The 27867-nt window shown below is 47.5% G+C and overlaps 1 protein-coding gene across 11 annotated transcripts in view; it reads left to right on the top strand.

Moving 5' to 3' along the window:
* Positions 1-27867, top strand: part of dip2a (disco-interacting protein 2 homolog A) — a 286178-nt gene that overhangs the window by 166809 nt on the left and 91502 nt on the right. For all 11 annotated transcript variants that reach the window (XR_006761253.1, XM_045704956.1, XM_045704958.1 and 8 more), the window contains 9 exons: positions 3903-4022; positions 10024-10313; positions 10993-11103; positions 15522-15645; positions 15716-15825; positions 16482-16584; positions 23440-23504; positions 24314-24407; positions 26307-26426. Coding sequence is in view for 10 of the 11 variants with exons in the window: in XM_045704956.1 (XP_045560912.1) it covers positions 3903-4022; positions 10024-10313; positions 10993-11103; positions 15522-15645; positions 15716-15825; positions 16482-16584; positions 23440-23504; positions 24314-24407; positions 26307-26426 (1137 nt within the window). In the remaining variant the exon portion in view is untranslated. The remainder of the gene's footprint in view (positions 1-3902; positions 4023-10023; positions 10314-10992; positions 11104-15521; positions 15646-15715; positions 15826-16481; positions 16585-23439; positions 23505-24313; positions 24408-26306; positions 26427-27867) is intronic.

Genomic DNA, 27867 nt, shown 5'->3' on the forward strand with positions numbered 1-27867 from the left:
AGAATGGTCTGGGGCTAGGGACTAGAATGGTCTGGGGCTAGGGACTAGAATGGTCTGGAGATGAAGGTCTGGGGCTAGGGACTAGAATGGTCTGGGACTAGGGGTTAGAATGGTCTGGGGCTAGGGACTAGAATGGTCTGGAGATGAAGGTCTGGGGCTAGGGACTAGAATGGTCTGGAGACGAAGGTCTGGGCCTAGGGACTAGAATGGTCTGGAGAAGAAGGTCTGGGGCCAGGGACTAGAATGGTCTGGGGCTAGGGACTAGAATGGTCTGGGGCTAGGGACTAGAATGGTCTGGGGCTAGGGACTAGAATGGTCTGGAGATGAAGGTCTGGGGCTAGGGACTAGAATGTTCTGGGGCTAGGGACTAGAATGGTCTGGGGCTAGGGACACTAATGGTCTGGGGCTAGGGACTAGAATGGTCTGGGGCCAGGGACTAGAATGGTCTGGGACCAGGGACTAGAATGGTCTGGGGCCAGGGACTAGAATGGTCTGGGGCCAGGGACTAGAATGGTCTGGGGACAGGGACTAGAATGGTCTGGGGACAGGGACTAGAATGGTCTGGGGCCAGGGACTAGAATGGTCTGGGGCTAGGGACTAGAATGGTCTGGGGCTAGGGACTAGAATGGTCTGGGGCCAGGGACTAGAATGGTCTGGGGCTAGGGACTAGAATGGTCTGGGGCTAGGGACTAGAATGGTCTGGGGCTAGGGACTAGAATGGTCTGGGGCTAGGGACTAGAATGGTCTGGGGCTAGGGACTAGAATGGTCTGGGGCCAGGGACTAGAATGGTCTGGGGCAAGGGACTAGAATGGTCTGGGGCCAGGGACTAGAATGGTCTGGGGCCAGGGACTAGAATGGTCTGGGGCTAGGGACTAGAATGGTCTGGGGCTAGGGACTAGAATGGTCTGGAGATGAAGGTCTGGGGCTAGGGACTAGAATGGTCTGGGACTAGGGGCTAGAATGGTCTGGGGCTCGGGACTAGAATGGTCTGGGGCTAGGGACTAGAATGGTCTGGGGCTAGGGACTAGAATGGTCTGGGGCTATGGACTAGACTGGTCTGGGGCTAGGGACTAGAATGGTCTGGGGCCAGGGACCAGAATGGTCTGGGGCCAGGGACTAGAATGGTCTGGGGCTAGGGACTAGAATGGTCTGGGGCCAGGGACTAGAATGGTCTGGGGCCAGGGACTAGAATGGTCTGGGGCCAGGGACTAGAATGGTCTGGGGCCAGGGACTAGAATGGTCTGGGGCCAGAGACTAGAATGGTCTGGGGCTAGGGACTAGAATGGTCTGGGGCCAGGGACTAGAATGGTCTGGGGCTAGGGACTAGAATGGTCTGGGGCCAGGGACTAGAATGGTCTGGGGCCAGGGACCAGAATGGTCTGGGGCTAGGGACTAGAATGGTCTGGGGCTAGGGACTAGAATGGTCTGGGGCTAGGGACTAGAATGGTCTGGGGCCAGGGACTAGAATGGTCTGGGGCTAGGGACTAGAATGGTCTGGGGCCAGGGACTAGAATGGTCTGGGGCCAGGGACTAGAATGGTCTGGGGCTAGGGACTAGAATGGTCTGGGGCTAGGGACTAGAATGGTCTGGGGCTAGGGACTAGAATGGTCTGGGGCTAGGGACTAGAATGGTCTGGGGCTAGGGACTAGAATGGTCTGGGGCCAGGGACTAGAATGGTCTGGGGCCAGGGACTAGAATGGTCTGGGGCTCGGGACTTTTTCTCTTTTTCATTCTTTCTTTCTCTCAAAATTCAATTTATGGGCTTATATTAACATATATTAAATAATGTTACAAATAAAACAATAAAAATGAACAGTAAACATTACACTCACAGAAGTTACAAATGTCATATTATGTCTATATACAGTGTTGTAACGATGTGCAAATGGTTAAAGTACAAAAAGGAAAATAAATAAACATAAATATGGGTTGTATTTACAATGGTGTTTTGTTCTTCACTGGTTGACCTTTTCTTGTGGCAACAGGTCACACATCTTGCTGCTGTGATTAAACACTGGTATTTCACCCAGTAGATATGGGAGTTTATCAAAATTGGGTTTGTTTTCTAATTCTTTGTGGGTCTGTGTAATCTGAGGGAAATATGTGTCTCTAATATGGTCATACATTTGGCAGGAGGTTAGGAAGTGCAGCTCAGTTTCCACCTCATTTTGTGGACAGTGTTGCACATAGCCTGTCTTCTCTTGAGAGCCAGGTCTGCCTACGGCGACCTTTCTCAATAGCAAGGCTATGCTCACTGAGTCTGTACATAGTCAAAGATGTCCTTAAGTTTGGGTCAGTCACAGTGGTCAGGTATTCTGCCACTGTGTCCTCTCTGTTTAGGGCCAAATAGCATTCTAGTTTGCTCTGTTTTTTTGTTAATTCTTTCCAATGTGTCAAGTAATTATCTTTTGTTTTCTCATGATTTGGTTGGGTCTAATTGTGTTGCTGTCCTGGGGCTCTGTGGGGTCTGTTTGTGTTGCTGTCCTGGGGCTCTGTGGGGTCTGTTTGTGTTGCTGTCCTGGGGCTCTGTGGGGTCTGTTTGTGTTTGTGAACAGAGCCCCAGGACCAGCTTGCTTAGGGGACTCTTCTCCAGGTTCATCTCTCTGTAGGTGATGGCTTTGTTATGGAAGGTTTGGGAATCACTTCCTTTTAGGTGGTTGTAGAATTTAACAGCTCTTTTCTGGATTTTGATAATTAGTGGGTATCGGCCTAATTCTGCTCTGCGTGCATTATTTGGTGTTTTACGTTGTACACAGAGGATATTTTTGCAGAATTCTGCATGCAGAGTCTCAATTTGGTGTTTGTCCCATTTAGTGAATTCTTGGTTGGTGAGCGAACCCCAGACCTCACAACCATAAAGGGCAATGGGTTCTATAACTGAAGTATTTTTAGCCAGATCCTAATTGCTATGTTGAATTTTATGTTCCTTTTGATGGCGTAGAAGGCCCTTCTTGCCTTGTCCCTCAGATCGTTCACAGCTTTGTGGAAGTTACCTGTGGCGCTGATGTTTAGGCCGAGGTATGTATCGTTTTGTTGTGTGCTCTAGGGCAACGATGTCTAGATGGAATTTGTATTTGTGGTCCTGGCAACTGGACCTTTTTGGGAACACCATTATTTTTGTCTTACTGAGATTTACTGTCAGGGCCCAGGTCTGTCACGGCCTAGGTCTGTCAGGGCCCAGGTCTGTCAGGGCCCAGGTCTGTCAGGGCCCAGGTCTGTCAGGGCCCAGGTCTGTCAGGGCCCAGGTCTGTCAGGGCCCAGGTCTGTCAGGGCCCAGGTCTGTCAGGGCCCAGGTCTGTCAGGGCCCAGGTCTGTCATGGCCCAGGTCTGTCAGGGCCCAGGTCTGTCAGGGCCCAGGTCTGTCAGGGTTCAGGTCAGTCAGAATCTGTGCAGAAGATCTAGGTGCTGCTGTAGGCCCTCCTTGGTTGGGGACAGATCTAGGTGCTGCTGTAGGCCCTCCTTGGTTGGGGACAGATCTAGGTGCTGCTGTAGGCCCTCCTTGGTTGGGGACAGATCTAGGTGCTGCTGTAGGCCCTCCTTGGTTGGGGACAGATCTAGGTGCTGCTGTGGGCCCTCCTTGGTTGGGGACAGATCTAGGTGCTGCTGTAGGCCCTCCTTGGTTGGGGACAGATCTAGGTGCTGCTGTAGGCCCTCCTTGGTTGTGGACAGAAGCACCAGATCATCAGTAGACATTTGATTCTAGTAGGGTCCTTGGTTTACGTTTAGCCAATTGGAATGTGTTTGTCTGTATATTTCATCATTTCATTGAGGATACCATCAGCACCACAGGCCTTTTTAGGTTGGAGGGTTTTTGTATTTTGTCCTCTAGTTCATTCAATGTAATTGGAGAATCCAGTGGGTTCTGGTGGTCTCAGTTCCTCTCTTCCCCCTGTGTCTGTAGGTGTCCCGGTGAACAGCAGAGTGTCCTCTAAGATCCAGCAGCTTCTCAACACTCTGAAGAGACCTAAGAGGCTGTCACTTAGAGAGTTCTTCATTGACGACTTCGAGGAGCTTGTAGATGGTAAGTTGCAGATCTCTACACATGAAAATCAAAGCTGTTTCCTACACCTCTGTTATATAAGAGTCCAGGAAAGCCCTTACCCCTAACGTGGACGTCCAGGTGGTTGTTAAGGGAGTGGACAGGAATGCAGGGAAGGCAGTGCTGACTGGAGGCGTGGTGGCCGCGATGGCGTCTCAGCCGATTAGGGAAGAATAACTGTCACTTTGGAATGGCTTCAGGTGCATTCTGGGGAGAATGTTTTGCTCCTGGTCGGTGAACAGGTGGGAACATGGACACTCTGCATCCAGAAAGAACAAGGTGGTAGTTGTGTTCATGGAAAAAGGGAGTGTGCTTGACTGCCTAGTTGTCACTGGGAGTTTAGTGAGATGTGTGTTGGTGTTGATTAAGAGCAGTGGTGGCTAATCTGGCTGGTTAACACGACGTTAAGCAGGGGAGGGGTGGTACATGGGGGGAGGGGTGGTACGCAGGGGGAGGGGTGGTACGCAGGGGGAGGGGTGGTACACAGGGGAGGGGAGGTACGCAGGGGAGGGGTGGTACGCAGGGTTAAGCAGGGGAGGGTGTACGCGGGGGAGGTGTACCAGGGTGGTACGCAGGGGAGGGTGGTACGCAGGGGTTAAGCAGGGGGAGGGTGGTACGCAGGGGGAGGGGTGGTACGCAGGGGGAGGGTGGTACGCAGGGGGAGGGGTGGTACGCAGGGGGGGGGACATGGGGGAGGGGTGGTACACAGGGTTAGGCAGGGGAGGGGTGGTGGTAAGCAGGGTTGTGTTTGGAGGAAAAAGGGGGAGGCTTGCAAGCCGGAGATCACCATCCCAACCGTGAAGCACGGGGGTGGCAGCATCATGTTGTGGGGGTGCTTTGCTGCAGGAGGGACTGGTGCACTTCACAAAATAGATGGCATCATGAGGCTGGAAAATTATGTGGATATATTGAAGCAACATCTCAAGACATCAGTCAGGAAGTTAAAGCTTGGTCGCAAATGGGACTTCCAAATGGACAATGACCTCAATCATGCTTCCAAAGTTGTGGCAAAATGGCTTAAGGACAACAAAGTCAAGGTATTGGAGTGGCCATCGCAAAGCCCTGACCTCAATCCTACAGAGAATTTGTGGTCAGAACTGAAAAAGTGTGTGCGAGCAAGGAGGCCTACAAACCTGACTCAGTTACACCAGCTCTGTCAGGAGGAATGGGCCAAAATTCACCCAACTTATTGTGGAAGGCTACCCGAAACGTTTGACCCAAGTTAAACAATTTAAAGGCAATGCTACCAAATACTAATTGAGTGTATGTAAACTTCTGACCCACTGGGAATGTGATGAAAGAAATAAAAGCTGAAATAAATCATTCTCTCTACTATTATTCTGACATTTCACATTCTTAAAATAAAGTGGTGATCCTAACTGACCTAAGACAGATAATATTTACTAGGATTAAATGTCAGGAATTGTGAAAATCTGAGTTTAAATGTATTTGGCGAAGGTGTATGTAAACTTCAACTGTATGTAAGGTATTTCTGTTTTTATTTTGTATTAATTTGTACAAAAAAAGTGTTTTCATTTTGTCATCTTAGGGTATTGTGTGTAAATTGATTATTTTAATCCATTTTAGAATAAGGCTGTAATGTAATAAAATGTGGAAAACGTGAAGGGGTCTGAATTCTTAACGAATTCACTGTATGTATTTGAGAGAACTGTCAAGGTTCCTGAGGTGATCAGGCTGTCCTGACTAAAGGGAAACAGTCTTGTTTTCCTGATCCAGTAAGTTTGGTACAACACGCAATGAAGAATGAAGGGTTTAGTGCACTCTGACCCAGGAAGAGGTTTAGGCTGAGGAAATGGGTCACAGGGGTGCGTAAGGGAATGTCTAAATCCCATACTGGTCCCGTGTGGCTCGCTTGGTAGAGCATGGCACTTGCAATGCCAGGGTTGTGGGTTCGATTCCCATGGGGGACCAGTATGAAAAATGTATGCACTCACTACTGTAAGTCGCTCTGGATAAGAGCGTCTGCTAAATGACTAAAATGTAAATGTAATCGACTTAAATGGCTTGGTTTTTTTCTGCCACTGTGTCTCTCTATTGGTGTTTTCTCTCCCACCTTATGGTTAATCTTCCTTAACGTGAACTGGGGTTGCTGGGGGAATATGTCAAACAAAAACATTTAAATGTGTTTTTTATTTTTATTTATTTTTTATTTTTTGCGAGAGACCCACAGTGATGTGATTAAACGAAGTGGATTGGGGGGGGGGGTCTGGTAGAAGGTGGTGCTGAGTCCACAAATCTCAGTGCTGGGATAGTTCTCTTTCCCCCTGGGCGTCAACATTCTCTCTTCAAAGCAGGTGGGTAGCTTGTTAGTGCCTAAATCAATAACCTTGTCTTTGCTTTTCATAAATGTGTATCCACCTCGTACAGGAAGGAGAGGGAGCTCCTGATTTGGGTCTGTGACAGTTATCGCTCTGCGAAGTGTTGGGGGTTGGATCCGTTGACTGGAGACAGGAATAGTGAGGAGCCACATTCAGGGTGTTGATTGATGTTCTGGATCACTTTGATCTAGTGGAGACGTGGAGAACTCAATATCTCATCTCAAAGCAGACAACGTGGGTGAAGGTGGTTGTGGGTAGGGGGAGTGCTGCTCGTCTGGGTCTATACCTAAGAATCAGTGCAATAGGATTGTGAGGTCCTCCGTTCTCCCAGTTGGGTTTTCAGACCATCATATTGCCGTGGCTCAGTTCTCTTTCTCCAGAGCCCTGGCCAGGTGTCCTATTGGAAATTCAATGTAAAGCTTTTACGATATGCCACTTTTTGCTCAAGCTTCCGAGGTTTTTGGGAGAGGTGGGGACAGCAAAAGGGGGACTTTACAGCTCACCACTTAGGCAGTTATGGGATGTAGGACGAGCCCAGGGTTTTCCTCTTCAAAAGCCAGGAGATTCGGACTTCTAGTCCGACTCAGGTGTGCATACCATCCACTGCTTCCGAGTATTTTACTCACTAATGTTCAGTCTCTAGACAAAGTCGACGAGCTCAGCCAGCTGGGTTTCTCAGTACATTGCACAGACAGGAATAAAGAACTCCCTGGGAAGAAGGGAGGTGATGTATGTTTCATGATTAACCACTCTTTGTGTGATTGTGATAATGTACAGAAACTCAAGTCCTTTTGTTCACCCGACCTAGAATACCTCACAATCAAATGCCGACCGTATTACCTCCCAAGAGAATTGTCTTTGGTTATATTCACAGCCGTGTATATTACCACCCTTAGCCGATACCACGACAGCCCTCAAAGAACTTCATTAGACTTTATGTGAACTGGAAACCACATGTCCCGAGGCCACATTTATTGTAGCTGGGGATTTTGTAACAAAGCAAATTATAAGGAAAACGATACAGAAGTTCTATCAACACATTGACTGTAGTACTCACTCTGGTAAAACACTCGACCACTGCTACTCCCCCTTTTGAAATGCCTACAAGGCCCTCCCCCGCCCTTCAACAAATCAGATCACGACTCCATTTTCCTCCTTTCCTATAGGAATCCATGCTTCAAGATTGTTTTGATCACACGGACTGGGATATGTTCCGGGTAGCCTTTGAGAATAAGATTGGCGTATACACGGACACGTGACTGAGTTCATCAGGAAGTGTATAGGGGATTTTGTTCCCACTGTAACTATTAAAACCTACCCAAACCAGAGACCGTGGATAGATGGCAGTATTCGCGCAAAACTGAAAGCGCAAACCACCGCATTTAACCAAGGCAAGGTGACTTGGAATATGGTAGAATACAAACCTTGTAGTTATACTCTCCGTAAGGCAATCAAATAGGCAAAATGTCAGAACGAAGACAAAGTGGAGTCGCAATTCAACGGCTCAGACATGAGATGTTGCAGGGTCTACAGACAATCACGGATTACAAAGGGAAAACCAGCCACGTCGCGAGCACCGACGTCTTGCACCCGGACAAGCTAAACACCTTCTTCGGCCGCTTTGAGGATAATACAGTGCCACCGACGCGGCCCGCTCCCAAGGATTCTTTCTACATGGCCGACGTGTGTAAGATATTTAAGCGTGTTAACCTAGCTGCGTCCTCAGAGCATGCGCAGACCAGCTGGCTGGTGTGTTTACGGACATATTCAATCTCTCCCTATCCCAGTCTGCTGTCCCCACATGCTTCAAGATGTCCACCATTGTTGCTGTACCCAAGAAAGCAAAGGTAACTGAACTAAATGACTATCGCCGCGTAGCACTCACTTATGTCATGTGCTTTGAGAGACTAGTCAAGTATAATATCCCCTCCACCCTACTGGTCACCCTAGACCCACTTCAGTTTGCAAATCGCCCCAATAGTTCCACAGACGATGCAATCGCCATCGCACTGCACACTGCCCTATCCCATCTGGACAAGAGGAATACCTACATAAGAATGCTGTTCATTGACTGTAGCTCAGCCTTCAACACCATAGTACCATCCAAGCTCAACATTAAGCTGGAGACCTGGACTTCCTGACGGGCCGCCCCCAGGTGGTGAAGGTAGGAAACAACACCTTCACTGATCCTTAACACAGGGGCCCCACAAGGGTGCGTGATCAGCCCCCTCCTGTACTCCCTGTTCACCCATGACTGCGCGGACAAGCACGTGCCTCCAACTCAATCATGAAATTAAATTTCAAATCAAATGTATTTATATAGCCCTTCTTACATCAGCTGATATCTCAAAGTGCTGTACAGAAACCCAGCCTAAAACTCCAAACAGCAAGCAATGCAGGTGTAGAAGCACGGCCCATCGCTGGAGGGAGGCCAGCAGAGAGGTTTTTGACGACACAACAGTGGTAGGCCTGATTACCAACAATGACGAGACAGCCTACAGGGAGGAGGTGAGGGGCCCTGGTGGAGAGACGGCCTACAGGGAGGAGGTGAGGGGCCCTGGTGGAGAGACGGCCTACAGGGAGGAGGTGAGGGGCCCTGGTGGAGAGACAGCCTACAGGGAGGAGGTGAGGGGCCCTGGTGGAGAGACAGCCTACAGGGAGGAGGTGAGGGGCCCTGGTGGAGAGACAGCCTACAGGGAGGAGGTGAGGGGCCCTGGTGGAGAGATGCCAGGAAAATAGCAAATTTCTATTTGTGGTCCTGGCAACTGGACCTTTCTTAGAACACCATATTTTTGTCTTACTGACAGAATCTGTACAGAAGATCTAGGTGGTTGGGGAAAGAAGCACTAGATTATCAGCAATCAGTAGATTGTTCTTCTGATTCTAGTTGGGTGAGGCCGGGTGCTGCAGAATGTTCTAGGTACCATTGCCAATTCTGTGAAATGTTAAAAAGGGTAGGGTTCTAGCTGCATCTCTGTCTCACCCCACGGCCCTGTGGAAAGAAATGTTTGTGTACATGGATTTTATAATGTTGTAGGTTTTTTCCCCAACACCACTTTCCATCAATTTATATAGCAGACCCTTCATGCCAAATTGATTCAACAAAGCATGAGAAGACTTTGCCTTTGTTTTGGTTTGTTTGTTTGTCAATCAGGGTGTGCAGGGTGAATACGTGGTCTGTCGTACAGTAATTTGGTAAAAAGCCAATTTGATGTTTGCTCAGTACATTGTTTTTAATGTGGAAATGTACAAGTCTGTGTCTCTCTCTCCTCCATCTCTCCTCCATCTCTCTCCTTCCTCTCTCTCTCTCCTTCCTCCATCTCTCTTCTTCCTCTCTCTCCTCCATCTCTCTCTCTCCTTCCTCCATCTCTCTCCTTTCTCTCTCTCTCCTTCCTCTCTCCCTCTCCTTCCTCTCTCCCTCTCCTTCCTCCATCTCTCCTTCCTCCATCTCTCCTCCATCTCTCTCCTTCCTCCATCTCTCTCCTTCCTCTCTCTCCTTCCTCCATCTCTCCTCCATCTCTCTCTTTCCTCTCTCTCTCCTCCATCTCTCTGTTCTCTTTATGAATATGGATATGCTGGTGGTTAGGGATGCTGTTAGCGTCTTTTACCTTTTGATAAAGTATTAAAACGTGTTCATTCTTTAGTTCAGCAGCCGGACCCTAACCAGCCCAAGGCGGAAGGGAACCAGATGTCCCCTCTAGCAGGCGAGCCTCTGGGTGTAGCGACCAACTGGCCTCCCTCTCTGCTGGCCTCCCTCCAGCGTTGGGGTATCACCCAGCCCAGGAGCCCCTGTCTCACTGCCCTGGACAACGCTGGTAAACCAGTGTACACTCTTACCTATGGCAAGTTGTGGACACGCAGCCAGAAACTGGCCTTCACGCTTCTGAACAAACTGAGCACTAGGAACGAGCCACTACTGCTGCCAGGAGATAGAGTGAGTGGTCTATTTCTCTCCAATCAATGTCCAAGCAGCTTCTCAGACTGCGTTAAATTAGATATTATAGCCAGTATGTCACTGTGTTGAAGCAGCTTCTCAGACTGCGTTAAATTAGATATTATAGCCAGTATGTCACTGTGTTGAAGCAGCTTCTCAGACTGCGTTAAATTAGATATTATAGCCAGTATGTCACTGTGTTGAAGCAGCTTCTCAGACTGCGTTAAATTAGATATTATAGCCAGTATGTCACTGTGTTGAAGCAGCTTCTCAGACTGCGTTAAAACAGATCCTATAGCCAGTATGTCACTGTGTTGAAGCAGCTATTGACAGTTTGTCCCATAGGCTGCATTAGTGGCATCTTTAGTGTGTTTCCTATAGGTTAATATTGACAGTATGTATCCATCCTATTGGTTGATATTGACAGTGTGTTTCCTATTGGTTAATATTGACAGTGTGTATCCATCCTATTGGTTGATATTGACAGTATGTATCCTATAGGTTAATATTGACAGTGTGTATCCATCCTATAGGTTGATATTGACAGTGTGTTTCCTATTGGTTGATATTGACAGTGTGTTTCCTATAGGTTAATATTGACAGTGTGTTTCCTATTGGTTGATATTGACAGTGTGTTTCCTATTGGTTAATATTGACAGTATTTATGTGTGTTCTTTAGGTTGCTCTAGTGTTCCCCAACAGTGACCCTGTGATGTTTATGGTGGCTTTCTATGGATGTCTGCTGGCCGAGCTGATCCCTGTGCCCATTGAGGTGCCCCTCACCAGGAAGGTAAGGACAGGACAGGGGACATTAACCAGGGTTGTGGTGCCTACCTGCTCTCTGAAGGCATGGGAAACGTGTTTACATTGCCAATGCAAGTGAAATTCTGTAGATAATAAACAAAATGAAATAAACAATGACACATTTACATTACACTCCAATGACATCACAATACCCCATAATGACATCACAATACCCCATAATGACATCACAATACCCCATAATGACATCACCATACCCCATAATGACAAAGCGAAAACAGGTTTTTAGAAATGTTTGCTAATTTATAAAGAATATAAAACTGAAATACCTTATTTACATAATTATTCAGACCCTTTACTATGAGACATGAAATTGAGCTCAGGTGCTTCCTGTTTCCATTGATCATCCTTGAGATGTTTCTACAACTTGATTGGAGTCCACCTGTGGTAAATTCAATTGATTGAACATCATTTGGAAAGGCACACACCTGTCTATATAAGGTCCCACAGTTGACAGTGCATGTCAGACCAAAAACCAAGCCATGAGGTCGAAGGAATTGTCCGTAGAGCTCAGAGACAGGATTGTTGAGGCATGTCTGGGGAAGGGTACCCAAAATTGTCAGCAACATTGAAGGTCCCCAAGAACACAGTGGCCTCCATCATTCTTAAATGGAAGAAGTTTGGAACCACTAAGGCTCTTCCTAGATTAGGCCGCCCGGTCAAACTGAGCAATCGGGGGAGAAGGGCCTTGGTCAGGGAGGTCAGGTCAGGATGGTCACTCTAACAGAGCTCCGGAGTTCCTCTGTGGAGATGGGAGAACTTTGCAGAAGGACAACCATCTCTGCAGCACTCCACCAATCAGGCCTTTATGGTAGAGTGGCCAGATGAAAGCCACTCCTCAGTGAAAGGCACATGACAGTAGGCTTGGAGTTTGCCGAAAGGACTCAGACCATGAGAAACAAGATTCTCTGTTCTGATGAAACCAAGATTTATGTCCCTCGAGTAAACCTGGCACCATCCCTACGGTGAAGCATGGTGGTGGCAGCATCATGCTGTGGGGATGTTTTTCAGCGGCAGGGACTGGGAGACTAGTCAGGATCGAGGGAAAGATGAACGGAGTAAAGTACAGAGAGATCCATGATGAAAACCTGCTCCAGAGCGCTCAGGACCTCAGACTGGGGTGAAGGTTCACCTTCCAACAGGACAACAACCCTAAGCACACAGCCAAGACAACAGTCAGACTCCACAGGGTTAGAGAGGGGGAGTAGACGACTCCACAGGGTTAGAGAGGGGGAGTAGACGACTCCACAGGGTTAGAGAGGGGGTGTAGACGACTCCACAGGGTTAGAGAGGGGGTATTGACGACTCCACAGGGTTAGAGAGGGGGAGTAGACGACTCCACAGGGTTAGAGAGGGGGAGTAGACTCCACAGGGTTAGAGAGGGGTATTGACGACTCCACAGGGTTAGAGAGGGGGAGTAGACGACTCCACAGGGTTAGAGAGGGGGAGTAGACTCCACAGGGTTAGAGAGGGGGAGTAGACGACTCCACAGGGTTAGAGAGGGGGAGTAGACGACTCCACAGGGTTAGAGAGGGGGTATTGACGACTCCACAGGGTTAGAGAGGGGGAGTAGACGACTCCACAGGGTTAGAGAGGGGGAGTAGACTCCACAGGGTTAGAGAGGGGGTATTGACGACTCCACAGGGTTAGAGAGGGGGAGTAGACGACTCCACAGGGTTAGAGAGGGGGTATTGACGACTCCACAGGGTTAGAGAGGGGGTATTGACGACTCCACAGGGTTAGAGAGGGGGAGTAGACGACTCCACAGGGTTAGAGATGGGGAGTAGACTCCACAGGGTTTGAGAGGGGGTATTGACGACTCCACAGGGTTAGAGAGGGGGAGTAGACGACTCCACAGGGTTAGAGAGGGGGAGTAGACGACTCCACAGGGTTAGAGAGGGGGAGTAGACTCCACAGGGTTAGAGAGGGGGAGTAGACTCCACAGGGTTAGAGAGGGGGTATTGACGACTCCACAGGGTTAGAGAGGGGGTATTGACGACTCCACAGGGTTAGAGAGGGGGAGTAGACGACTCCACAGGGTTAGAGAGGGGGAGTAGACGACTCCACAGGGTTAGAGAGGGGGAGTAGACTCCACAGGGTTAGAGAGGGGGTACAGACGACTCCAACACCATCGTTATGTTTGCCGATGATACAGCGGTGGTAGGAGACAGCCTATAGGGAGGAGGTCAGAGACCTGGCCGTGTGGTACCAGCATAACAACCTCTCCCTCAATGTGATCAAGACAAAGGAGACAGGAGCTCCTCCGCCGTGGATCAGACAAGGAGCTGCTCCTCTTCTTCCGTGGATCAGACAAGGAGCTGCTCCTCTTCTTCCGTGGATCAGACAAGGAGCTGCTCCTCTTCTTCCGTGGATCAGACAAGGAGCTGCTCCTCTTCTTCCGTGGATCAGACAAGGAGCTGCTCCTCTTCTTCCGTGGATCAGACAAGGAGCTGCTCCTCCGTGGATCAGACAAGGAGCTGCTCCTCCGTGGATCAGACAAGGAGCTGCTCCTCTTCTTCCGTGGATCAGACAAGGAGCTGCTCCTCTTCTTCCGTGGATCAGACAAGGAGCTGCTCCTCTGTGGATCAGACAAGGAGCTGCTCCTCTGTGGATCAGACAAGGAGCTGCTCCGCCGTGGATCAGACTAATTATAGGATTCTAAAAATGAGTAACGATAATACACAATCGAAATCTCCTCACACTGTCAAATGATGAGTTGAGGTCAGGAAGTGTTGCAATCAAGTCTTAGAAACATGCATCTTCATCCCAATGAGGACCATAGAGGTTTGCCAGAACAACCTGTGTGTTAAACAGTTTCCCCATCGCCATAACATATCTGCCATTTAGTATCTGAAATTACTTTGGAGGAGACAAACAGGGTGCCTTTTCTGAACTAAAGGGAAGATGGCTGCCCTCTGGCCTGAGCACCAAAGTTGGATGGAAATATTTGGTCGCCTCATCTTTTCTTTAGTTTAGCACACTGACTCTGTACCGTAATACCCGGTATATAGCCTCCACATTGACTCTGTACCGGTACCCCCTGTATATAGCCTCCACATTGACTCTGTACCATAATACCCTGTATATAGCCTCCACACTGACTCTGTACCGTAATACCCTGTATATAGCCTCCACACTGACTCTGTACCGTAATACCCTGTATATAGCCTCCACATTAACTCTGTACCATAATACCCTGTATATAGCCTCCACATTGACTCTGTACCATAATACCCTGTATATAGCCTCCACATTGACTCTGTACCGGTACACCCTGTATATAGCCTCCACATTGACTCTGTACCGGTACCCCCTGTATATAGCCTCCACACTGACTCTGTACCGTAATTCCCTGTATATAGCCTCCACACTGACTCTGTACCGTAATACCCTGTATATAGCCTCCACATTGACTCTGTACCGGTACCCCCTGTATATAGCCTCCACATTGACTCTGTACCGGTACACCCTGTATATAGCCTCCACATTGACTCTGTACCGGTACCCCCTGTATATAGCCTCCACATTGACTCTGTACCGGTACCCCCTGTATATAGCCTCCACATTGACTCTGTACCGTAATACCCTGTATATAGCCTCCACATTGACTCTGTACCGGTACCCCCTGTATATAGCCTCCACATTGACTCTGTACCGGTACCCCCTGTATATAGCCTCCACATTGACTCTGTACCGTAATAACCTGTATATAGCCTCCATATTGACTCTGTACCGTAATAACCTGTATATAGCATCATTATTGTAATATCATTTTCTCTTTACTTTTGATTATTTTATTTTTTGCTTTCGTTTATTTAGTAAATATTTTCTTAACTCTATTTCTTGAATTGCATTGTTGGTTAACGGCTTGTAAGTAAACATTTCACGATGCATGTGACAAATAAAATGTGATTTAATTTTGATTCTTCATTCACAAGCTCTCTCTCTCTCTCTCTCTCTCTCTCTCTCTCTCTCTCTCTCTCTCTCTCTCTCTCTGTCTCGCTCTCTCTCTCTCTCTCTCTCTCTCTCTCTCTCTCTCTCTCTCTCTCTCTCTCTCTCTCTCTCTCTCTCTCTCTCTCTCTCTCTCTCTCTCTCTCTCTCTCTCTCTCTCTCTCTCTTGCTCTCTCTCTCTCTCTCTCTCTCTCTCTCTCTCTCTCTCTCTCTCTCTCTCTCTCTCTCTCTCTCTCTCTCTCTCTCTCTCTCTCTCTCTCTCTCTCTCTCTCTCTCTCTCTCTCTCTCTCTGTCTCTCTCACTGCTCTCTCTATCTCTCTCTCTCTCTCTCTCTCTCTCTCTCTCTCTCTCTCTCTCTCTCTCTCTCTCTCTCTCTCTCTCTCTCTCTCTCTCTCTCTCTCTCTCTCTCTCTCTCTCATATATTCATATATATAGGATGCAGGAAGCCAGCAGATAGGTTTCCTGTTGGGTAGCTGTGGGGTGACTCTGGCTCTGACTACTGATGCCTGTCAGAAGGGCTTGCCTAAAGCACAGACTGGAGAAGTGGTCACGTTTAAAGGTAGGAGCTGGTCTAAAACGCTGTGTACAGAATATCTGCTTAGTGACTAAATGTATGTATAATGTTACAGGCTGGCCACGGTTGCTGTGGTTCGTAACAGACGGGAAGCACGTTGTGAAGCCGCCCAAAGACTGGCACCCCACCATCAGGGAAGCTAACAATGAGATTGCCTATATAGAGGTGAGTACTATATAGATACTATCTATCATAGATGGAAATCTAACTGTATTATGTTGTTTAATACTGTCTTTAATAGTGGGTAAACTAGATGTAAATGTTTAATACTGTCTTTAATAGTGGGTAAACTAGATGTAAATGTTTAATACTGTCTTTAATAGTGGGTAAACTAGATGTAAATGTTTAATACTGTCTTTAATAGTGGGTTAACTAGATGTAAATGTTTAATACTGTCTTTAATAGTGGGTAAACTAGATGTAAATGTTTAATACTGTCTTTAATAGTGGGTTAACTAGATGTAAATGTTTAATACTGTCTTTAATAGTGGGTAAACTAGATGTAAATGTTTAATACTGTCTTTAATAGTGGGTAAACTAGATGTAAATGTTTAATACTGTCTTTAATAGTGGGTTAACTAGATGTAAATGTTTAATACTGTCTTTAATAGTGGGTTAACTAGATGTAAATGTTTAATACTGTCTTTAATAGTGGGTTAACTAGATGTAAATGTTTAATACTGTCTTTAATAGTGGGTTAACTAGATGGAAATGTTTAATACTGTCTTTAATAGTGGGTTAACTAGATGGAAATGTTTAATACTGTCTTTAATAGTGGGTTAACTAGATGGAAATCTAACTGTATTATGTTGTTTTCTGCAGTACAAGACCAGTAAGGAGGGGAGCACAATGGGTATAACTGTCTCTCATCCAGCCATGCTAGCCCACTGTCACGCCCTCACACAGGCCTGTGGATACACTGAGGGTGAGTCTCTGTTACAGGGTCTAGGTCAGGCTGATCTCATCTCTCTCCTCCCTCCTCTGCCTCTCCTCTCCTCCCTGTCTCACCTTCCTCTGTCTCGCTCCTCTCTGTCTCTCTCCTCTGTCTCTCCTCCCTCTCTCTCTCATCTCCTCCCTCTATATCTCCTCCTATCTCCTCCATCCTCTCTCTCCTCCCTCTCTCTCTCCTCCCTCTCTCTCTCATCTCCTCCCTCTATATCTCCTCCCTCTCTCTCTCCTCCCTCTATATCTCCTCCTATCTCCTCCCTCCTCTGTATCTCCTCTCCTTCTTCCTCTATATCTCCTCCCTCTATATCTCCTCCCTCTATATCTCCTCCCTCTATATCTCCTCCCTCTATATCTCCTCCCTCTATATCTCCTCCTATCTCCTCCCTCCTCTGTATCTCCTCTCCTTCTTCCTCTATATCTCCTCCCTCTATATCTCCTCCTATCTCCTCCCTCCTCTGTATCTCCTCTCCTTCTTCCTCTATAGCTCCTCCCTCCTCTGTATCTCCTCTCCTTCTTCCTCTATAGCTCCTCCCTCCTCTGTATCTCCTCCCTCTGTCTTCCCTCCCTCCTTCCCTCCCTCCCTCCCTCCCTCCCTCTCCTCCTGTCTCTCCTAGCCTACCTCCCACTATCTCTCCTCCCTCCCTTTGTCTCGCCTCCCTCTCTCTCCTCTCCCTTCCTCCCTCTCGCCATCCCTCCCTCCCTCCCTCCCTCCCTCCCTCCCTCCCTCCCTCCCTCCCTCCCTCCCTCCCTCTCCTCTCTCCTCGGCTCCCTCTCTCCTCCCCTCCCTCCTCTATATCTCCTCCCTCTCTCTCTCCTGTCTCCTCCCTCCCTCTCTCTCCTTTGTCTACTCTCCTCCCTCCCTATCTCCTTTCCTCTCGCTCCTCTCCCTTGCTCTACTCCCACCCCTCTTCTCTCTCCTCTATCCCTCTTTTCTTCCTCCATCTTACTCCTCCCTCCTTCTTTAATTTTTAAATTGTTTTAACCTTTATTCAACTTAAACCTTCTATTCCTCCCTCTTTGTCCCCGCCCTCTTTCTCCTCTCTTCCCTCCCTTTCTCTCCTCCCTCCCTTTGTCTCTCCTCTCCTTCCCGCTGTCTCTCCTTCCTCCCTTTGTCTCGTCTCCCTCTCTCCTCCTCCCTCCCTTTCTCTCCTCCCTCCCTCTCTCACTCCTCCCTCTTTGTCTCCTCTCTCTCCTTTCCTCTCTCTCCTCTCCTCCCTCCGTCTCTCCTCTCCTCCCTCTGTCTCTCCCCTCCTCCCTCCCTTTCTCTCCTTCCTCCCTTTGTCTCTCCTCTCCCTCCTCCCATTGTCTCGCCTCCCTCTCTCTTCTCCTCCTCCCTCTCTTTCCCCTCTCTCCTCTGCTCCCTCCCTCTGTCTCTCTTCAGCTCCCTCCCTCTCTCTCCTCTCTCCTCCCTCTTTGTCTCTTCTCTACCCTCCCTCCCTATCTCCTTTCCTCCCTCTTTCCTCTCTCCTCCCTCCCTCAGTATCTCCTCTCCTCCCTCCCGCTATCTTTCTCCTCTCCTCCCTCCCGCTATCTATCTCTCATCCCTCTCGCTTTCTCTCCTCCCGTCTTTCCTCTCTTCTCTCTCCCTCCCTCCCTCTTTCTCCCCTCTATTTTTTTGTATGTTTTCTCTAAATAAGCTTTGTTGTTAAAGGTGAAATACACTGCATTTTCAGCAATAATCTAATGAATTCAGGGCTTGTGAAGTTATTCCTATAATCCTTCCTCAACCATAAAACCCATTAATAATTTAAGTATTTTATCAAAATAGTTGAACCTGCTTTTTTTTGCAATTATCACTCTACCTACATGTACATACTACCTCAATTACCTCCCTCACATTGACTCTGTACCGGTACCCCCTGTATATAGCCTCCACATTGACTCTGTACCAGTACCCCCTGTATATAGCCTCCACATTGACTCTGTACCGTAATACCCTGTATATAGCCTCCACATTGACTCTGTACCGGTACCCCCTGTATATAGCCTCCACACTGACTCTGTACCGGTACCCCCTGTATATAGCCTCCACATTGACTCTGTACCAGTACCCCCTGTATATAGCCTCCACATTGACTCTGTACCGTAATACCCTGTATATAGCCTCCACATTGACTCTGTACCGGTACCCCCTGTATATAGCCTCCACATTGACTCTGTACCGTAATACCCTGTATATAGCCTCCACATTGACTCTGTACCGGTACCCCCTGTATATAGCCTCCACATTGACTCTGTACCGGTACCCCCTGTATATAGCCTCCACATTGACTCTGTACCGGTACCCCCTGTATATAGCCTCCACATTGACTCTGTACCGGTACCCCCTGTATATAGCCTCCACATTGACTCTGTACCGGTACCCCCTGTATATAGCCTCCACATTGACTCTGTACCGTAATACCCTGTATATAGCCTCCACATTGACTCTGTACCGGTACCCCCTGTATATAGCCTTGGTGCGTGAGGGGGAGGGTTTGGTGCGTGAGGGGGAGGGTTTGGTGCGTGAGGGGGAGGGGCTTGGTGTGAGAGGCAGGGGGAAGGGCTTGGTGTGAGAGGCAGGGGGAAGTGCTTGGTGTGAGAGGCAGGGGGAAGGGCTTGGTGTGAGAGGCAGGGGGAGGGGCTTGGTGTGAGAGGCAGGGGGAAGGGCTTGGTGTGAGAGGCAGGGGGAAGGGCTTGGTGTGAGAGGGTGCATCGGTGAGTCTCTCTCCTTCTTCCTTTCCTCTCCTCCGTGTCTGTTTCTCATCTCCTTTGTCTCTCCTCTCTCCCCTCCCTCCATCTATGTCTCCTCTCTCTCCTCTCTCTCCTCCCTCCATCTTCCCTCCTCTCTCTCCTCTCTCCCCTCCCTCCATCTTCTCTCCTCTCTCCCCTCCCTCCATCTATGTCTCCTCTCTCTCCTCTCTCTCCTCCCTCCATCTTCTCTCCTCTCTCCCCTCCCTCCATCTTCCCTCCTCTCTCTCCTCTCTCTCCTCCCTCCATCTTCCCTCCTCTCTCCCCTCCCTCCATCGTCTCTTTGTCCCAGTTTCACCCTGGATAGATAACTCTGTCTCTCCGTATCAGAATACTCTGTAGAGACTGTAGAGATGTCTACATCTTACGAGTTCCATCCCAACTTTGCTATTTTTGAACAACCACCTCGATTCGGTCTTAGCATAACTTTGGATAATTGTAGAGACTGGGAAATGGTCATACAGAGTACAATCATACAGTACTGCAGTTGAGGAACAATGGGGAAAGTCATTCTGCTTTGAAAGTTGATACATTTGTAACCCCACTTTTGAGAAAATGGCCCTTGAATGTTTTGGTACCTACTGCAGAGCTCTTCTTTGTCTCCACCCATTCAGCATCGTTCACACCCTCTTAAGCCTTAGCCCCACCCATCTCTTTGAGGGTCCACATGTAAGGACTTGTGCTAAACAGTCGCTATGTCAAATAAAACCTGTTTATTTGTCACATGCACAGGACAGAAGGTGTAAACGGTACAGTGAAGTGGTTACCTGCGTAGTAGCAGTATCAAAAACAGAAATATTTTATAAATATTTTATCATTATTAGATGGTGCTTACTCGACACACTTGTTTTAAATTGATGTCATGTGAAGGAAATGATGAAACCACCCCCCAGACACATCTAGTGAGGACTAGGGCCATTCCCCCCAGACACATCTAGTGAGGACTAGACCAGTCCTTGAGGAGGAGATGCACTGCAGTACTTAATGCAGCTGGTGGCCACACCAGATACTGACAGTTATTTTGATTTTGACTCCACCGTTGTTCAGGGACACATTATTCCATTTCTGTTAGTCACATGTCTGTGGAACTTGTTTAGTTTATATCTCAGTTGTTGAATCTTGTCATGTTCATACAAATATTTACACATGTTAAATTTGCTGAAAATAAACGCAGTTGACAGTGAGAGGACGTTTATTTATTTTTTGCTGAGTTTAGCTAGCCAACAATAAACCGGGAGAACCCCAACTCATACTGCTACCAATTCAAACATCAGAGCTGTAATATGAATCTGCAGGTAGCTAAAGCTAACCAACTAGGTTCAATGCTAGCTAGCTAACATTAGGCTATAACAAACAATGAAAATATATATATATATATATATATATATATACAGTACCGTTCAAAAGTTTGGGGTCACTTAGAAATGTCCTTGTTTTTGAAAGAAAAGCAAATTGTTTTGTCCATTTAAAATAACATCAAATTGATCCGAAATACAGTGTAGACATTGGTAATGTTGTAAATGACTATTGTAGCTGGAAACGGCAGATCTTTTATGGAACAGAGGCCCATTATCAGCAACCATCACTCCTGTGTTCCAATGGCACGTTGTGTTAGCTAATCCAAGTTTATCATTTTAAAAGGCTAATTGATCATTAGAAAACCCTTTTGCACTTATGTTAGCACAGCTGGAAACTGTTGTTCTGATTAAAGAAGCAATAAAACTGGCCTTTAGACTAGTTGAGTATCTGGAGCATCAGCATTTGTGGGTTCAATTACAGGCTCAAAATGGCCAGAAACAAAGCACTTTCTTCTGAAACTTGTCAGTCTATTGTTCTGAGAAATGAAGGCTATTCCATGTGAGAAATTGCCAGAAAACAGAAGATCTCGCACAACGCTGTGTACTACTCCCTTCACAGAACAGCGCAAACTGTCTCTAACCAGAATAGAAAGAGGAGTGGGAGGCCCCGGTGCACAACTGAGCAAGAGGACAAGTACATTAGAGTCTAGTTTGAGAAACAGACGGCTCAAGTCCTCAACTGGCAGCTTCATTAACCGCTTGCGTCCCACCTACTCAACAGCCAGTGTAATCCCGTGGCGCGTTATTCAAATTCCTCAAAAATGCAAAAACTTCAATTTTTCAAACATATGACTATTTTACACCATTTTAAAGATAAGACTCTCGTTAATCTAACCACACTGTCCGATTTCAAAAAGGCTTTACAACGAAAGCAAAACATTAGATTATGTCAGCAGAGTACCCAGCCAGAAATAATCAGACACCCATTTTTCAAGCTAGCATATAATGTCACAAAAACCCAGAAGTCAGCTAAATGCAGCACTAACCTTTGATGATCAGATGACAACCCTAGGACATTATGTTATACAATACATGCATGTTTTGTTCAATCAAGTTAATATTTATATCAAAAACCAGCTTTTTACATTAGCATGTGACGTTCAGAACTTGCATACCCCCCGCAAACTTCCGGGGAATTTACTAACAATGTACTAAATTACTCACGATAAACGTTCACAAAAAGCATAACAATTATTTTAAGAATTATAGATACAGAACTCCTCTATGCACTCGATATGTCCGATTTTAAAATAGCTTTTTGGTGAAAGCACATTTTGCAATATTCTAAGTACATAGCCCAGCCATCACGGGCTAGCTATTTAGACACCCGGCAAGTTTAGCCTTCACCAAAATCAGATTTACTATTATAAAAGTTTGATTACCTTTGTTGTCTTCGTCAGAATGCACTCCCAGGACTTCTACTTCAATAACAAATGTTGGTTTGGTCCCAAATAATCCATCGTTATATCCAAATAGCGGCGTTTTGTTCGTGCGTTCCAGACACTATCCGAAATAGTAAATCAGGGTTACGAGCATGGCGCAATTCGTGACAAAAAAATTCTAAATATTCCATTACCGTACTTCGAAGCATGTCAACCGCTGATTAAATACAATTTGTATGCAATTTATCTCGTAAAAAAGCGATAATATTCCGACCGGGAATCTCCTTTTCGGTAAACAGAGGAAAAAACAGAAAGACGGGGGTGGCCAGTGCACGCGCCTAAGCCCACTGTCCCTTGATCGGCCACTTGAGAAAGGCGATAATGTGTTTCAGCCTGGGGCTGGAATGACGACATTCAGGTTTTTCCCGGGCTCTGAGCGCCTATTGGAGCCGTGGGAAGTGTCACGTTACCGCAGAGATCCTTAGTAATTGAATGAGATGTCAAAGAAAGACAATAAATGGTCAGACAGGCCACTTCCTGTAAAGGAATCTCTCAGGTTTTGACCTGGCATTTGAGTTCTGTTATACTCACAGACACCATTCAAACAGTTTTAGAAACTTTGGAGTGTTTTCTATCCAAAGCCAATAATTATATGCATATTCTAGTTACTGGGCAGGAGTAGTAGCCAGATTAAATCGGGTACGTTTTTATCCAGCCGTGTCAATACTGCCCCCTACCCCCAACAGGTTAAAAGCCTTGGCCAGGTCGATGAATACGGCTGCACAGTACTGTTTTTTATCGATGGTGGTTATGATATCGTTTAGGACCTTGATCGTGGCTGAGGTGCACCCGTGACCAGCTTGGAAACTAGATTGCATACGGGAGAAGGTACTGTGGGATTTGAGATGGTCGGTAATCTGTTTGTTGACTTGGCTTTCGAAGACTTTAGAGAGGCAAGGCAGGATGGATATAGGTCTGTAACAGTTTGGGTCTAGAGTGTCTCCCCCTTTGAAGAGGGGGATGACCTCTGCCGCTTTCCAATCTTTACGAATCTCAGACGATACGAAAGAGAGGTTGAACAGGCTAGTAATAGGGGTTGCGACAATGGCGGCGGATAATTTTAGGAAGAGAGGGTCCAGATTGTCTAGCCCGGCTGATTTATTCGTAGTTATGGAAGTTCTGCCAAAAAACACAATTTGATGAAAATGTAATTCAGAACCATATCAAGGTCACACTTTAATTCTGTTTTTCAGGAGGGGATTTAGTATTTCATATCATCCAGGCTTTATGTGGCCAGTGAGAAAGGGAAACCGTGGAGCTTTAATATTGTATTTAATAAGTGATTAATTGTTTCTGTTCCAGCTGAGACCATTTGCAACGTCCTGGACTTCAAGAGAGATGCTGGACTGTGGCACGGCGTTCTCACTGTGAGTTGTTGCTCTTCGTACGCTCATTATACATAGTGGTGTAAAGTACTTCAGTAAAACACTAATGTACTACTTAAGTAGTTTTTTGGGCTATCTGTACTTTACTTTACTATACATATATTTGTACATTCCTAAAGAAAATAATGTACTTTTTACTCCACACATTTTCCATGACACCCACAAGGACTCGTTACATTTTGAATCTTAGCATAGATGGGAAAATTGTCAAATTCACACACTTCACAAATTCACACAATCAAGAGAACATCCCTTGTCATCCCTACCGCCTTTGATCTGGTGGACATTATTCATTGGTAAATGTCTCTGTGTTTTTGAGTGCGCCCTGGCTATCCCTACATTTTATAAACAAGATAATGGTGCCGTCTGGTTTGCTTAATAGAACACATTTGAAATGATTTATACTCATACATTTACTTTTGATCCTTAAGTATATTTAAAACCAAATACTTTTAGACTTTTACTCAAGTAGTATTTTACTGGGTGACTTTCACTTTTACTTCAGTATGACTGTTGGGTACTTTTTCAACCACTATACATAGACTACACACCACACGCACGCACACACACCACACGCACACACACACACGCACACACCACACGCACACACACGCACGCACACGCATGCACGTGCCTGGGTTTGAAATGCTAGCTGGTACTGTTCAGACTAAAGTGAGTGACATGACTTGTATTGTCAGTGTTCTCCTGACATGGTGTGTCATGGACACTGCAGAGACTAACCAGGTAAATACTGTCCCTGTGTTCACCACCATGTTGCTGCTTCCTGGCAGAGTGTGATGACCAGGATGCACGTGATCAGCATCCCCTACTCTCTGATGAAGGTCAACCCTCTCTCCTGGATTCAGAAGGTTCACACTTATAAAGGTGAGGAGAGGTCCAGGTGAGGAGGGGTCCAGGTGAGGAGGGGTCCAGGTGAGGAGGGGTCCAGGTGAGGAGGGGTCCAGGTGTTCACACTTATAAAGGTGAGGAGGGGTCCAGGTGAGGAGGGGTCCAGGTGAGGAGGGGTCCAGGTGAGGAGGGGTCCAGGTGTTCACACTTATAAAGGTGAGGAGGGGTCCAGGTGAGGAGGGGTCCAGGTGAGGAGGGGTCCAGGTTCACACTTATAAAGGTGAGGAGAGGTCCAGGTGAGGAGGGGTCCAGGTGAGGAGGGGTCCAGGTGAGGAGGGGTCCAGGTGAGGAGGGGTCCAGGTGTTCACACTTATAAAGGTGAGGAGGGATCCAGGTGAGGAGGGGTCCAGGTGAGGAGGGGTCCAGGTTCACACTTATAAAGGTGAGGAGGGGTCCAGGTGAGGAGGGGTCCAGGTGAGGAGGGGTCCAGGTTCACACTTATAAAGGTGAGGAGGGGTCCAGGTGAGGAGGGGTCCAGGTTCACACTTATAAAGGTGAGGAGGGGTCCAGGTGTTCACACTTATAAAGGTGAGGAGGGTCCAGGTGAGGAGCGGTCCAGGTGAGGAGGGGTCCAGGTGAGGAGGGGTCCAGGTGAGGAGGGGTCCAGGTGAGGAGGGGTCGAGGTGAGGAGGGGTCCAGGTGTTCACACTTATAAAGGTGAGGAGGGATCCAGGTGAGGAGGGGTCCAGGTGAGGAGGGGTCCAGGTTCACACTTATAAAGGTGAGGAGGGGTCCAGGTGAGGAGGGGTCCAGGTTCACACTTATAAAGGTGAGGAGGGGTCCAGGTGAGGAGGGGTCCAGGTTCACACTTATAAAGGTGAGGAGGGGTCCAGGTGTTCACACTTATAAAGGTGAGGAGGGTCCAGGTGAGGAGCGGTCCAGGTGAGGAGGGGTCCAGGTGAGGAGGGGTCCAGGTGAGGAGGGGTCCAGGTGAGGAGGGGTCCAGGTTCACACTTATAAAGGTGAGGAGGGTCCAGGTGAGGAGGGTCCAGGTGAGGAGAGGTCCAGGTTCACACTTATAAAGGTGAGGAGGGGTCCAGGTGAGGAGGGGTCCAGGTGAGGAGGGGTCCAGGTTCACACTTATAAAGGTGAGGAGGGGTCCAGGTGAGGAGGGGTCCAGGTTCACACTTATAAAGGTGAGGAGGGGTCCAGGTGAGGAGGGGTCCAGGTGAGGAGGGGTCCAGGTGAGGAGGGGTCCAGGTTCACACTTATAAAGGTGAGGAGGGGTCCAGGTGAGGAGGGGTCCAGGTGAGGAGGGGTCCAGGTTCACACTTATAAAGGTGAGGAGGATCCAGGTGAGGAGAGGTCCAGGTTCACACTTATAAAGGTGAGGAGAGGTCCAGGTGAGGAGGGGTCCAGGTTCACACTTATAAAGGTGAGGAGGGGTCCAGGTGAGGAGAGGTCCAGGTGAGGAGGGGTCCAGGTGAGGAGAGGTCCAGGTTCACACTTATAAAGGTGAGGAGGGGTCCAGGTGAGGAGAGGTCCAGGTGAGGAGGGGTCCAGGTGAGGAGAGGTCCAGGTTCACACTTATAAAGGTGAGGAGGGTCCAGGTGAGGAGAGGTCCAGGTGAGGAGGGGTCCAGGTGAGGAGGGGTCCAGGTGAGGAGGGATCCAGGTGAGGAGGGGTCCAGGTGAGGAGGGGTCCAGGTGAGGAGGGGTCCAGGTGAGGAGGGGTCCAGGTGAGGAGGGGTCCAGGTTCACACTTATAAAGGTGAGGAGTTTAGACAGTGTCTGTCTTGGTCACTATGGTCAGTGAGTGAGTCTTGTCTTATTGTCTATCCTGCTGTGATTGGCTGAGCACTGTGTGACGCTAGTTGTGATCGGCTGAGCGCTGTGTGAGGCTCGTTGTGATTGGCTAAACACTGTGTCTCTGTAGCGCGTGTAGCTGTGGTGAAGTCCAGAGACATGCACTGGTCCCTGTTGGCCCAGAGAGACCAGAGAGACATCAGCTTGAGCTCTCTGAGGATGCTCATAGTAACTGATGGAGCTAACCCCTGTAAGTCTAACTACTACAGCATCTACTGTACACAATACATACTGATGGAGCGAACCCCTGTAAGTCTAACTACTACAGCATCTACTGTACACAATACATACTGATGGAGCGAACCCCTGTAAGTCTAAACACTACATCTACTGTACACAATACATACTGATGGAGCGAACCCCTGTAAGTCTAACTACTACAGCATCTACTGTACACAATACATACTGATGGAGCGAACCCCTGTAAGTCTAACTACTACAGCATCTACTGTACACAATACATACTGATGGAGCGAACCCCTGTAAGTCTAACTACTACTACATCTACTGTACACAATACATACTGATGGAGCGAACCCCTGTAAGTCTAACTACTACAGCATCTACTGTACACAATACATACTGATGGAGCTAACCCCAGTAAGTCTAACTACTACAGCATCTACTGTACACAATACATACTGATGGAGTTAACCCCTGTAAGTCTAACTACTACAGCATCTACTGTACACAACACATACTGATGGAGCTAACCCCTGTAAGTCTAAATACTACATCTACTGTACACAATACATACTGATGGAGCGAACCCCTGTAAGTCTAACTACTACAGCATCTACTGTACACAATACATACTGATGGAGCGAACCCCTGTAAGTCTAAACACTACATCTACTGTACACAATACATACTGATGGAGCGAACCCCTGTAAGTCTAACTACTACAGCATCTACTGTACACAATACATACTGATGGAGCGAACCCCTGTAAGTCTAACTACTACAGCATCTACTGTACACAATACATACTGATGGAGCGAACCCCTGTAAGTCTAAACACTACAGCATATAACATCTACTGTACACAACACATACTGCCAATATATACTATACTGGCAAAACATACTGCCAGTACATACTATACTGCCAGTACACACTACCTGTACACACTATACTGCCAGTACTATACTGCCTGTACATACTATACTGCCTGTACATACTATACTGCCAGTACATACTATACTGCCAGTACTATACTGCCTGTACATACTGCCTGTACACACTATACTGCCAGTACTATACTGCCTGTACATACTATACTGCCTGTACATACTATACTGCCAGTACATACTGCCTGTACATACTATACTACCAGTACATATTGCAAGTACATACTATATATACTGCCTGTACATACTGCCAGTACATATTGCCAGTACATACTATACTGCCAGTACATATTGCCAGTACATACTATACTGCCTGTACATACTGCCTGTACATACTATACTGCCAGTACACACAGCCTGTACATACTATACTGCCAGTACATATTGCCAGTACATACTATACTGCCTGTACGTACTGCCTGTACATACTATACTGCCAGTACACACTGCCTGTACATACTATACTGCCAGTACACACTATACTGCCTGTACATACTGCCT

This window comes from Salmo salar, chromosome ssa21, assembly GCF_905237065.1.
Source record: "Salmo salar chromosome ssa21, Ssal_v3.1, whole genome shotgun sequence".
Classification (NCBI taxonomy): Eukaryota; Metazoa; Chordata; class Actinopteri; order Salmoniformes; family Salmonidae; genus Salmo; species Salmo salar.